General features: G+C 37.8%; 1 protein-coding gene across 5 annotated transcripts in view; it reads left to right on the forward strand.

Moving 5' to 3' along the window:
* LOC117328808 (GRB2-associated-binding protein 2-like) overlaps positions 1 to 8,933 on the forward strand; it is a 43,372-nt gene extending 34,439 nt beyond the window's left edge. For all 5 annotated transcript variants that reach the window (XM_033886364.1, XM_033886366.1, XM_033886365.1 and 2 more), the window contains 2 exons: positions 1,163 to 1,307; positions 2,763 to 8,933. In XM_033886364.1, the coding sequence (XP_033742255.1) occupies positions 1,163 to 1,307; positions 2,763 to 2,996 (379 nt within the window). In that variant the 3' untranslated portion in view covers positions 2,997 to 8,933. The remainder of the gene's footprint in view (positions 1 to 1,162; positions 1,308 to 2,762) is intronic.
* The last annotated feature ends 4,773 nt before the right edge of the window (positions 8,934 to 13,706 follow it).

A 13,706-nucleotide genomic window follows, 5' to 3' on the forward strand; every position in this document is an offset into this window, starting at 1 on the left:
TTGACAGATCTCGCCCTCCACCCCCACCATCCTGTAATTGTAGACAGATCTTGCCCTCCACCCCACCATCCTGTTAATGTAGACAGAGCTCGCCCTCCACCCCACAATCCTGTAATTGTAGACAGATCTTGACCTCCAACCCCACCATCCTGTTAATGTTGACAGATCTTGCCCTCCACCCCCATCATCCTGTAAATGTAGTCAGATCTCGCCCTCCACCCAAACCGTCCTGTAAATGTAGTCAGAATCGCCGTCCACACTCACCATCCTGTAAATGTAGTCAGAATCGCCGTCCACACCCACCATCCTGTAAATGTTGACAGATCTCGCCCTCCACCCCGACCATCCTGTAAATGAGATAGAGCTCGCCCTGCACCCCACCATCCTGTAAATGTAGACAGATCTCGCCCTTCACCCCACCATCCTGTAAATGTAGATAAAGCTTGCCCTCCACCCACCATCCTGTTGATATAGAAAGAGCTCGCCCTACATCCCCCAACTATCATGTTGATATAGACAGATCTCGCCCTCCACCCCCACCATCATGTTAATGTAGACAGATCTCGCCCTCCAGCCCACCATCCTGTAAATGTAGTCAGAGCCCGCCCTCCACCCCCACCATCATGTTAATGTAGACAGATCTCGCCCTCCACCCCCACTATCCTGTAAATGTTGTCAGATCTCACCCTCCACCCCACAATCCTGTAAATGTAGACAGATCTCGCCCTCCACCCCCACAATCCTGTAAATGTAGACAGATCTTGCCCTCCACCCAAACCATCCTGTAAATGTAGACAGATCTCGCCCTCCACCCCACTATCCTGTAAATGTTGACAGATGTCGCCCTCCACCCCCACCATCCTGTAAATGTAGATAGAGCTCGCCCTCCACCCAAACCATCCTGTAAATGTAGATAGAGCTCGCTTATAATTACTCCTAGATGAATTACCAAGGGATACATTGGATTGAGTGAACTTGATTTTGTATAAAGAGTAGGACTACCTGCGACCATGTGGGTTTTCCTCCCACAGTGAGACCCCTCGCATGCTTTTATCTGAACCAACAAGCAATATAAATTGAAATAACTTGTTTCTCAATTGTTTTTCACAACAATTGAAGTTAAAATTTAGTTAATTGACAGATGATATCTGTGTTTTAACAGTGGAAGGGTAGATGCTCCTACAACACTGCGAGTCCAGCTTCCTTACGTGTCAAATAACCGACACCCAGATTTCTCGACGAGTTCAGAGGAAGAAGACGAGCCAGTGCTAGGTGACCCTTCCCAGATTATGATGCCTCGAGGACATGTACGTACCCACACTGTATAGAGTAGATATTCTCTCAGAATATTGAGAAAATTCAGGTACTCGCATGGAATACAAGAGATATTCTCTCCCATTATAGAGAACTAGGCAGTACTCGGACAGTATACAGGACATATACTTTCTCTTATAGAGAACTCGGCAGTACTCGGGCAGTATACAGGACATATACTTTCTCATTATAGAGAACTCGGCAGTACTCGAAAAGTATACAGGACATATACTTTCTATTTATAGAGAACTCGGCAGTACTCGAACAGTATACAGGACGTATACTTTCTCATTATAGAGATCTCGGCAGTACTCGAACAGTATACAGGACATATACTCTCCCATTATAGAAAACTTGGCAGTACTCGGACAGTATACAGGACGTATACTTTCTCTTTATAGAGAACTCGGCAGTACTTGCTCTGTATATTTGGAATGATATTAGCATATAATGTTATTAGTCCCCTACCGATGAAACCGGGGGGACTATAGGTTTTGCCTTCGTCCGTCTGTCCGTCCCTCCGTCCGTCAGTCCGTCCGTCCGGTTAAAGTTTTGGTTAAAGTTTTATAATGGCACACCATTCACTTAATAATGATATTAAGATGCTAATTCTTTACATAGAGGTTCTTTGGGTGTGTGGCATTACTTTTGTACAGTTAAAAAGGAAAAAAAGTATTTTCTTTTTTTTTTTTGAATTTTTTGCCATATTATGAACTTAACTGTTATTGCTGTATTGAGGTTAAAGTTTTGGTTAAAGTTTTATAGTGGCACACAATTCACTTAATAATGGTATAAGGATGCTGATTCTTTGCATAGAGGTTCTTTGGGTGTGTGGCATTACTTTTGTACAGTTGAAAATGAAAAAATTATTTTATTTTTTAAATTTTTTTAATTTTTTTCCATAATATGGACTTAACTGTTTTCTCTGTATTGAATGCTTCACTGATATGAGATTCTTTTGGAATAAAATCAGTGTACTACTATGCTGTGCTATGCAGAATTACGTTTATATTTCAATCCAAGGCTGTTATTACACATTTCAATTTAAATTCACTTTAGATTCTTTTACTCTGTACAGTAGACATACCAATTAAAAGAATACCTGAATATCTTTTATGGGCAGGAAACATTGTTTATTCAACCCAATAGAGTTGAATTTACACATTTTTTGGAATGAACTTATTTTCATAAAATGATCATGTTTCAGTTGTGGCTAAACTTTTTTTACTCAAATTTGGCTAAAGTTTTAACTTGGGGGCACCGATAGGGGACATGTATTGGTTTAGCAATACTCACAGAATGCTTGTTGAATACTGTTGATATAAGATGTTATAAACTTTAAATCAGGAGATCTTTGATGAGGATTTGATGTACAGTATTTGTAATTATGTTTATTCTGAGTGCAAACACTACAGATGTTAATGGCTTGAGCCTATCGTATATTGCAGGGCTCAAATCTCTGGGGCAGCACACCACCAGCACCAAAGCGACAAGAAGCAGAGCTGAAATATCTTGACCTTGCTCTGGATGACACATCAGACAAGGAAGCTATGCGGTCACCGCACAGCCACACCGGACATTCCACACCGACGGAGTACCGAGAGATAGACTTCGTCAAAACACAAGCACTCAGTGATGTCAAAAAGACTGTTGACAATCAGCGTAAACATGACGACCAATGACCTCTGACAATCAGCGTAAACATGACGACCAATGACCTCTGGTATCACGTCATACATGATATGGCAGTAGGATTTTAAATGTGGGAACATGATTTTGATGCATCTGGAAGGGTGAAATGTTATTGTTGAACTTTGAAATGTGGGCACAAGCCGTTCATATGACGGGGAGGTTTGATGGTTACAGATGTCACAAGCCATTCATATGTCAGGGAGGTTTGACAATACAGTTGTTACAAACCGTTCATATGACGGGGAGGTTTGACAGTACAGTTGTTACAAACCGTTCATATGACGGGGAGGTTTGACAGTACAGTTGTTACAAACCGTTGATATGACGGGGAGGTCTGAAGACTACAGTCGTCACAATCATGTATTTGGGAGAGTTACAACATGTATGCCTCTGACCACAACATTCTTTGTGAATTTGGCTGATGGACAGACAGAGTGAAACATCCCATCTTTTAAAATACAACTGACCAATGTAATGTGTTCCAAGTCACATTTATCAATTAACTTTCTTCATTATCATAGCTGTAATGTCACTGCTAGTCGACTTTCACCACTGTAAAACAACTAAAGGTTTTACAAGTGGTCTACCATATGCTAGAGTGTGAAAGTATATCATAGCAGATCATATACACTGCGACAGTCTGTTTCTGAAACTCGAGACACAATTGTCACAAAACTGTCACAATTAAGCCATATGTCACAAATATATCACAGATTTGTCCCACCCATGTCACAATCTAGAAAACATTGACCCATGCTGTCCTCCATTTTACCCAAGTCAGGTTATGAACCTTTGAACAGTAAAAGGCCACCACTTTCCTTCCCACCTGGTGAATTTGTTCACCATACTCTGAATTAAGTCCCCTTATATGCTGTGTGTGTATTATATATCAATAATTTGTCAATTAGAAATGCCATAATTATTGATAATAGATTATATATTTACAATTTCTATTTTATATTTCATGCATCATTTAATTTTGTCGAAGTGTGTTGAAACCAATTCCCCTCTATGGTGAAATAATACATGTACAGGAATTCCTATATGGTGAAACAATGTGGGAATTCCTATATGGTGAAATAATGTGGGAATTCCTATATGGTGAAACAATGTGGGAATTCCTATATGGTGAAATAATGTGGGAATTCTTATATGGTGAAACAATGTGGGAATTCCTATATGGTGAAACAATGTGGGAATTCTTATATGGTGAAATAATGTGGGAATTCTTATATGGTGAAACAATGTGGGAATTCCTATATGGTGAAATAATGTGGGAATTCATATATGGTGAAATAATGTGGGAATTCATATACATGTATGGTGAAATAATACAGGAATTCCTATATGGTGAAACAATGCAGGAATTCATTTGAATACTGATAGATTCTCATTTGCACCATGAAGATGTTGTTTTCCTAAATAGTCAAATTATTTTATATCTTCAAGTAAGGAAAAATAATTGATAATTTTCACAACTAGTTTGAAATCACTGTGTTCTAATCAGGTCACTAGACAGTCAATAAATTCATTCTTTATCATGAAGGGAGAGTCTCATTATGAGATGGTAGGACCTATTACCGAGGTAAAGGGCGTACATGTCTCAACATGAGATTGTACAACTTGTTGCCATGGTAAACGGTGTATGTCTCGCTGTGAGATGGTACGTCTGTACTGAAGTCATTAAGGCGTGTCTTACTATGAGATAGTATGGCCCATCATTTTACAATGAATTCCCAATCAGACCCCAACACAACGGTGCAATAATTCAGTATATTATTAACAATTGTTAAATCTGTTATCTAAGATACCAATTGTGTTTGTTAATTTCCTTTTAAGCCGGTGCCAATGATAAAACGGTCACTTATAATCAAAGTATTCTTACCACCTTCCCCCTCATCATTCTGTTTGTTAGGAAATACCATAAATCATAATGCTGAACTGTTTTGAGTCATAACGTCATGCAAAGATGTTTTTGATAAAATATGAAAATCTGAGATGAAGAATGTATCTATTGTTGTCATTTTAAATAGGTGTTCCTTAGCGATGTTTTTGCTTGACATATTTTATGGAAATATTTGTTTCACTGCTAGTCAGGAATTGTAAATGCCAAGACAAGGGAAATAAATCTATACCAGAAAAATTTACATCAAATTTTAAAACCAGCTCTGACAGTTTTCTACACCTTTCTCTGATGAAAAAACATTTAAGATATGACATCATAATATGATGCAGCACTTTAAAGAAAGCATTACAAATATAATGCTGAAATGCCCAGTAATGCTTAAAAGATATGCCAAATAAGGCAAACAAATCTCGTGCCAGTAAACCTGTTGAACATAATGTTACAAATATATAAAGTATTATAATATCAACATGTTTGAAAGCCAAATCAATCTCCTGAAGGTCATTGATAGCCAAATCAATCACCTGAAGGTCATATCCTACATTGTAAATGATCATGCTAGATATTTTACTGATAAGAGATGATTTTCAGATTGCTGTGAATTTAATTATTTTAGTAGATACATTTTTATTTTATTTCAGCATATTTTAAACTATTTCAATGTATTTTATAATGGCTATATAGTCATCAAGTTAGTGTTTTCTTTGTTTCAACAGTACACTAATTAGGACAGTACACTAATTAGGACAGTACATTAATTAGGACAGTACATTAATTAGGACAGTACACTAATTAGGACAGTACACTAATTAGGACAGTACACTAATTAGGACAGTACACTAATTAGTAAACACTGAGACAGTACATTTCTACGAACAATGTCTTTTAATTCTGATTTAAACTTGTGTACAATATGATTTGGTGTTCTGTTCCCATGGAGGTTAGACATTGTCCATTATGTTTTGCTTATATGACATTACCAGCTGAATAGGAAGTAAGATTTTAAACAACAATCATAGACTATGACACACCAATATAATTATTGATCATGAAGCTAGTACATTAGTTTGGTGCCAAAGTATTTTTGTAAATATATATTTTATCTTATGTGGTCCACTAAGGATTCTTGTCACATTTACTACTCTGAAAGAGATTTGGTATTCTTGTGTACCTACAGCAGTCAAATACTTGACCTTTTGTCCCCTAAATACAGAAGTATTCATTAATTTTTTCTTCTAGTCCATGTCAGTCTGTCCTTTCGTCCCCTAAATACAAAACTATTCATTAGTTTTGTCCTCTGATCCATGTAGCCCTGTCCTTTTGTCCTCTAAATACAAAACTATTCATTAATTTTGTCCTCTGATCCATGTAGAGCTGTTCTTTTGTCCCCTAAATACCAAACTATTCGTTAATTTTGTCCTCTGATCCATGTAGCGCCGTTCTTTTGTCCCCTAAATACCGAACTATTCGTTAATTTTGTCCTCTGATCCATGTAGCCCTGTCCTTTCGTTCCCTAAATACCAAACTATTCGTTAATTTTGTCCTCTGATCAATGTAGAGCTGTTCTTTTGTCCCCTAAATACCAAACTATTCGTTAATTTTGTCCTCTGATCCATGTAGCCCTATCCTCTGGTCCATGTAGCCTTGTCCTTTCGTTCCCTAAATACCGAACTATTCGTTAATTTTGTCCTCTGATCCATGTAGCCCTGTCATACCTTCGTGTATAATTATTCTATTTATTTTTTATATAGATGTGTTGTTTACTAATTTTGAAACTAATGGGATATTTTGGATCAAGACTGTTTGCTATTATTAACCTCTATATAAGTATTATACATATTATAACCATATATCAAACGTGGGTGGAATAGAAATGGCGGAACTTTAAAGGTGGAAGAGTGACGTACAATGTACAGGTGCAGTGCACACAAATTTTTACATTTACTAATAACTGATTTTTATCGTACTGTAAATATATTTCAAAGCAATGTCAATTGATGAGAGATCTGTGCCTCTTTTAAGCCAATCTTTTGTTATATTTATATTTTTTCAAAGTTGTTTTCTTCAGAATTTGAAGAAGGATACGGTAGTTATAGAAGAACAATGCCGTATGTGTGGATTTTCAATTAGGGATGTAGACCATCTATACTGATTTACACTACATAATGTACTACTTTATCTAGCACGGACTACTGAGCTTTTTGTAGAACTCCATCAATATAGTATCTAATAACCCTATTGTAACCCTGGTAAATACTAGCCACAATATACCGCTGGGCTAGGGAGATCTTCTCTTTAGCTCGATCAGTTAAGCGTAAGACTAGTAAGCCAGGGGTCCCGGGTTCGATACCTAGCGGAGGCAGTGATTTAAATTTAATTAATTCTGCGCTGTTACATTGGCGCCCATGTAGGGCCCCGGGAATGATACTCATCGCTGCTTGCGAAGGCATCGCTGTTACCCCCTGGAAAACTCAATGACGAGTTCTTTCCTAGAGAGGTAATATGTAACCCTGGTAATAAATACTAGCCACAATATACCACTCGGCTAGGGAGATCTTCTCTTTAGCTCAATTGGTTGAGCGTAAGACTAGTAAGCCAGGGGTCCCAGGTTCGATCCCTAGTGGAGGCAGTGATTTAAATTTAATTAATTCTGCGCTCTCTTACATTATGAAATATTGATCTTATTGTGAGTACTACTAATAGAAAGTGTAATGGCTGTACTGAGCATTGGGGTTTCTTGCTGTGTCTGCCCTGCAATAACTTATGTTAATAGGACATAAAACAATACTAAAAGTAGGTCTTAATTTCAAGATTTCATAAAATGTGTTTATACTACTTAGCCATGCTAGTGCAGTATTTGAATTCAGCAATACAATTCTAAAGATATATATTTGATCCTGTGATAATACTAGTACCCAAATCCTCCATTCACTCCTCATACATGTAACAAGCTTCATAACCCCCAATGTGAAACCCCATATTTTAAAGATTTTACTGTTTCATGACAACAAACTGACCGACACATCATAGTTTACGATTTTACCGATAGGTGACAATAAGCTAACCGACACATCTTTAGTTTACGATAAACCAATAGGTGACAATAAACTGACCGACACAATAAAGTTTATTATTTACCGATAGGTGGCAATAAGCAGACTGACACATCATAGTTTACGATTTTACCGATAGGTGACAATAAGCTAACTGGGTGACAATAAGCTAACTGACACATCTTTAGTTTACGATAAACCAATAGGTGACAATAAACTGACCGACACAACAAAGTTTATGATTTACCGATAGGCGGCAATAAGCAGACTGACACATCATAGTTTACGATTTTACCGATAGGTGACAATATTCTGACTGACACGTCATAGTTTACAATTTTACCAATGGGCAACAATAAGTTGACAGACACATCATAGTTTACGATTTTACCGATAGGCGACAATATGCTGACCGACACATCAAAGTTTACGATTTTACTGATAGGCGACAATATGCTGACCGACACATCAAAGTTTAAGATTTTACTGAAAGGCGACAATAAGCTGACGGACATCTTAGGTTATGTTTTTACCAATATGTTTTTGAAGCTTGTCCTCAACATGAATTGGAATCATGTTGTATCAACCAATATACAATGTATTAACTCAGCCAAACCTTGTTTATAAATATTCATAGTCATGACATGTAATGATTTTTTTTTTTTTTGCATTAATGAGTAATGGCACTACTTTGTACAAAATGGCAGATATATTGTAATAGTGCTGGTTTATAACTTGTGGTACTGCTAACCATGTGATACTGTAATTAGGAAGCCATAGGTGATTACATGTGGTTATATATGGCGAGTCCATTGTTTTAGAACATGTATTGGATCTACTTCCTCTGGTCAGACGACCTTTTAGATCTGAATGTAATGTCCTCTGACCAGGGAAAGTATGTTTGATCTAAATGTATGGTTCCCTGATCAGAGTCCCTGTTGACCTATAAAATAAAATGATGAAATATTTTTCATTTTTCTTGTTTTCTTTTCCACATATGTGGATAATCCTACTGTTTAGATTGAAATAGGTATGTACCTGATAATGATTGCTGCCAGTAAAGACGTTTTGCAACAGTGGCTTAAAGTATTAATAAAATAGTCAAAATTAATTTGCAAATGTTCTTCTCAAGTTCTAAAAGACCCAGGGCACTCATAATTGATCAGTAGATTCCTGCTACAGAGTGCTATAGAATGTCCTCACACACAAGGGTCAGATATGTTAAAAACTTACACAATCTTCTTCTAAATTTTAGAAGACCCAGAGGCCTGGTATTTTGCCAGCAGGTACCTAGTACAGAGTGGTATAAATTTTCCTTGTATTAAAAAACCTTGACCTATTTTCTAGGTCATGGGTCAAATATGTTAAAAGCTTTAATTATCTTCACAAGTTCCAGAAGGCCCAGAGTGCTGATATTTTGCTAGCAGGTACCTAGGGCAGCATGGTATAAAGTTTCTCCATATATAAGTGACCTTGACTCATTTTCAAGGTTGCAGAGCCAAATAGTTAACAAGAGCTGTTAGAGAACAGCATAGCTCGTCTCGCAAATGTTTGTCAATAAATAATTAAAATATATTAATTGGAATGGTTTCACAAATTGCATTAATAATATTTATATTGTTAACTTGATCAGATTATGTTTTGTGAATTCATGCAATTTTCAAAACCATACCATTTTATATATATATAAATTATTTATTGACAAACATTCGGGAGACAAGCTATGCTGTTGTTAAATGAATATATTAAATACAAATGTAATTGCTTTTTGACATATTTCTTCAATTTTTTGACAAAATATTATCCTAATGAGAGTTGTCTCCCTTGAAAAATGTGAACCAGTATAAATTGTCTATTGTGAGCATTTCGACATTGTTTTATTTTCAGTTTCACCCCAAGAAGGGATAGTGTAATTCCATAGGGACTCTTTTACCAAATATCAGCACCCTAGTACATCATAAAGTGACGTGTTAATAGCTTTCAACATTTGCACAAAAAATTTTAAAATGTGTTTTTTCCCCAAACAAATCTTTCAGTTTAACTCCGGCAAGGGATAGTTTAACCCCCACAGGGAACCTAATACCATGTATTACTATGGCTTTCAACACTCACAACATTAACTTAACACAAAGTCCAAAGATTTAAAAGCAAAAACAAAAAAACACAGATTTAAAAAGAAAAAATCCAATTTTTTTTTAAAGTTTTACTCCAGGAAGGGATTGTCTTACTCCATAGGGACTCTATTGCGAAATATCAGCACCCTAGTACAATTATAAAGTGATGTATTAATACCTTTCAACACTTGCACCAAAAACTTAACGCAGAAATATTTTCAAAAAACTGTTTTTTTTTCCAAAAAATCTTTTAGTTCAACTCCGGCAGAGGATAGTTTGACCCCCACAGGGACCATATTACCATAAATTACTATGCCTTTCAACACTTGCACCAAAAATTTAAAATTTGAAAAACCCGACGCCGGAGTGACGACATAAGCTCTCACTCTCCTTCGAAGAGACGAGCTAAAAATGAATTCGCGAGTCTTCTTCTCAAGTTGTAACTGCAGATGCAGGGAACTCATCTTTGGCCAATAGGTTCCTGGAGAAGAATTTCAGCAGTTCGGATTGAGTGCTATAAAGATTCAGCATGCACCACAGGATCAACAGCATTCTTTATATCACTCTTCACATTGCTACATGTGATGGGTTTCACATTGGTTGTGTTTGATTTAAGCGGTGGCCAAGTGGTTAAGGTGTCTCGACACTTTAACACTAGCCCTCCACCTCTGGGTTGCGAGTTCGAAACCTACGTGGGGCAGTTGCCAGGTACTGACCGTAGGCCGGTGGTTTTTCTCCGGGTACTCCGGCTTTCCTCCACCTCCAAAACCTGGCACATCCTTAAATGACCCTGGCTGTCAATAGGACATTAAACAACAAGAGGCCCATGGGGCCTGCATTGCTCACCTGGTTGGATTAGGCCAAATGTCAAAATAATGTTCATATTCAATTTGTTTTATTTGTAAATCTCTAACAATGCTATATATGGTTATAGTGTGGTAATCCGAACTGCTTTAAAGATTAATGAAGTCCAGACTCTCTAAGGTCTGAAAGACCTCAAGAATTGCTTTAAGAACATGCATTCATCACTTTATGACTTAAGTAGCGATTCAAAGGAATTACCTCTATTTCCCCTATTGGGCCCCGCCCTTTTGGCCCCTTTGGGGTCAGTCACCTTTTAATGCAAAATCTGTTCCCCAAGGATGTTTCTGACCAAATTGGGTGCAAATCCATTCATAACTTTATGACTAGTAGCGATTCAAAGGAATTACCTCTATTTCCCCTATTGGGCCCCGCCCCTTTTGGCCCCTTTGGGGTCAGAGTCACCATTTATGCAAAATCTGTTCCCGTTCCCCCAAGGATGTTTCTGACCAAATTAGGTTCAAATCCATTTATAACTTTATGACTAGTAGCGATTCAAAGGAATTACCTCTCTTTCCCATATTGGGCCCCGCCCTTTTAGCCCCTCGGGGGTCAGAGTCACCATTTATGCAAAATCTGTTCCCGTTCCCCCAAGGATGTTTCTGACCAAATTAGGTTCAAATCCATTCATAACTTTATGACTAGTAGCGATTTAAAGGAATTACCTCTATTTCCCCAATTGGGCCCCGCCCCTTTGGTCCCTTTGGGGTCAGAGTCACCATTTATGCAAAATCTGTTCCCCTTCTGCCAAGGATGTTTCTGACCAAATCGGGTTCAAATCCATTCATAACTTTATGACTAGTAGCGATTTAAAGGAATTACCTCTATTTCCCCTTTTGGGCCCCGCCCTTTTGGCCCCTTTGGGGTCAGAGTCACCATTTATGCAAAATCTGTTCCCCTTCCCCCAAGGATGTTTCTGACCAAATTAGGTTCAAATCCATTCATAACTTTATGACTAGTAGCGATTTAAAGGAATTATCTCTATTTCCTCAATTGGGCCCCGCCCCTTTGGTCGCTTTGGGGTCAGAGTCACCATTTATGCAAAATCTGTTCCCCTTCTGCCAAGGATGTTTCTGACCAAATCGGGTTCAAATCCATTCATAACTTCATGACTAGTAGCGATTTAAAGGAATTACCTCTATTTCCCCTTTTGGGCCCCGCCCTTTTGGCCCCTTTGGGGTCAGAGTCACCATTTATGCAAAATCTGTTCCCCTTCCCCCAAGGATGTTTCTGACCAAATTAGGTTCAAATCCATTCATAACTTTATGACTAGTAGCGATTTAAAGGAATTATCTCTATTTCCTCAATTGGGCCCCGCCCCTTTGGTCCCTTTGGGGTCAGAGTCACCATTTATGCAAAATCTGTTCCCCTTCTGCCAAGGATGTTTCTGACCAAATCGGGTTCAAATCCATTCATAACTTCATGACTAGTAGCGATTTAAAGGAATTACCTCTATTTCCCCTTTTGGGCCCCGCCCCTTTGGCCCCTTTGGGGTCAGAGTCACCATTTATGCAAAATCTGTTCCCCTTCCCCCAAGGATGTTTCTGAGCAAATTAGGTTCAAATCCATTCATAACTTTTTGACTAGTAGCGATTTAAAGGAATTACCTCTATTTCCCCTATTGGGCCCCACCCCTTTGGCCCCTCGGGGGGTCAGAGTCACCATTTATGCAAAATCTGTTTCCCTTCTGCCAAGGATGTTTCTGGCCAAATTTGGTCAAAATCCAATTAGAACTTTTAGACTAGTAGCGATTTGAAGCAAATGTTGACGGACGGACGGACGGACGGTCGACGGACGACGGACGGACGACGGACGCTGCGCCATGACATAAGCTCACCGGACCTTCGGTCCAGGTGAGCTAAAAACAAACCAAACCAAAATTTAAGCAAAACACCAAGAGGTAATTTTTGGTATTTCAATACCATTAACTGACTGGAACAAATCATCCATGCGAAACCCTTCATTACGATTCACCAATGCATCATATCACATCTGTTAGAAATATTGTATACAATTTACTAAACATCATATTACATTCATCATGGAAATTGGAAATAGTAATTTTGCCATAAATCCTAACTGGCCATGTGAGTGATCCAGGCCCTCAGGGCCTCTTGTTTGGTCACCTGACCATAAGTCATGGTGACCTATTGTGATAGCCTTTTGTCTGTCGTGGGTTGTTAACTTTTCCTTGTGAACAGGATAGGATAACTTGAGTAAATTTTAAACAAGATTGATGAAACTTGGTATGCAGTCTAACATCAATAAGATCCCAAATGAGTTCGAAAATGGAAATTATTCAACTGTAACTTCAGAGTTATTTCCCTTTGGAATAATATTATTGGACCTTGTGAACAAGATAACTGGAGTAAATATCTACCAAGTTTGATGAAATTTGTCTGCAGCCATATATCAACAAGATCTCAAATGAGTTTGAAAATGGGAATTATTGAACGGTAACTTACAGAGTTATAGCCCTTTGAAATATTATTAACAATTATTACGCTCACGTAGCCTAAAGGGAAAATATTTTTTAAACGCTACTAGTCCTGAACAACTAAATTGATTTTGATGAATTTGGTCAGGAGAATTAGTTGGCAATGATGTATGTTACTTAAATGAAGAAAATGACAACCTTTGGACAGGAGATGGGGGATCCAATAAGGGAAATATAGCAAAAAAAAAAAAAAAAAAAAAATTTAAATACTATTTACTGGTCACCTGAGACAAAGTCTCAAGTGACGTATTCTAATCGCCTTTTGTCAA

This window comes from Pecten maximus, chromosome 6 (genome assembly GCF_902652985.1).
Source record: "Pecten maximus chromosome 6, xPecMax1.1, whole genome shotgun sequence".
Classification (NCBI taxonomy): domain Eukaryota; kingdom Metazoa; phylum Mollusca; class Bivalvia; order Pectinida; family Pectinidae; genus Pecten; species Pecten maximus.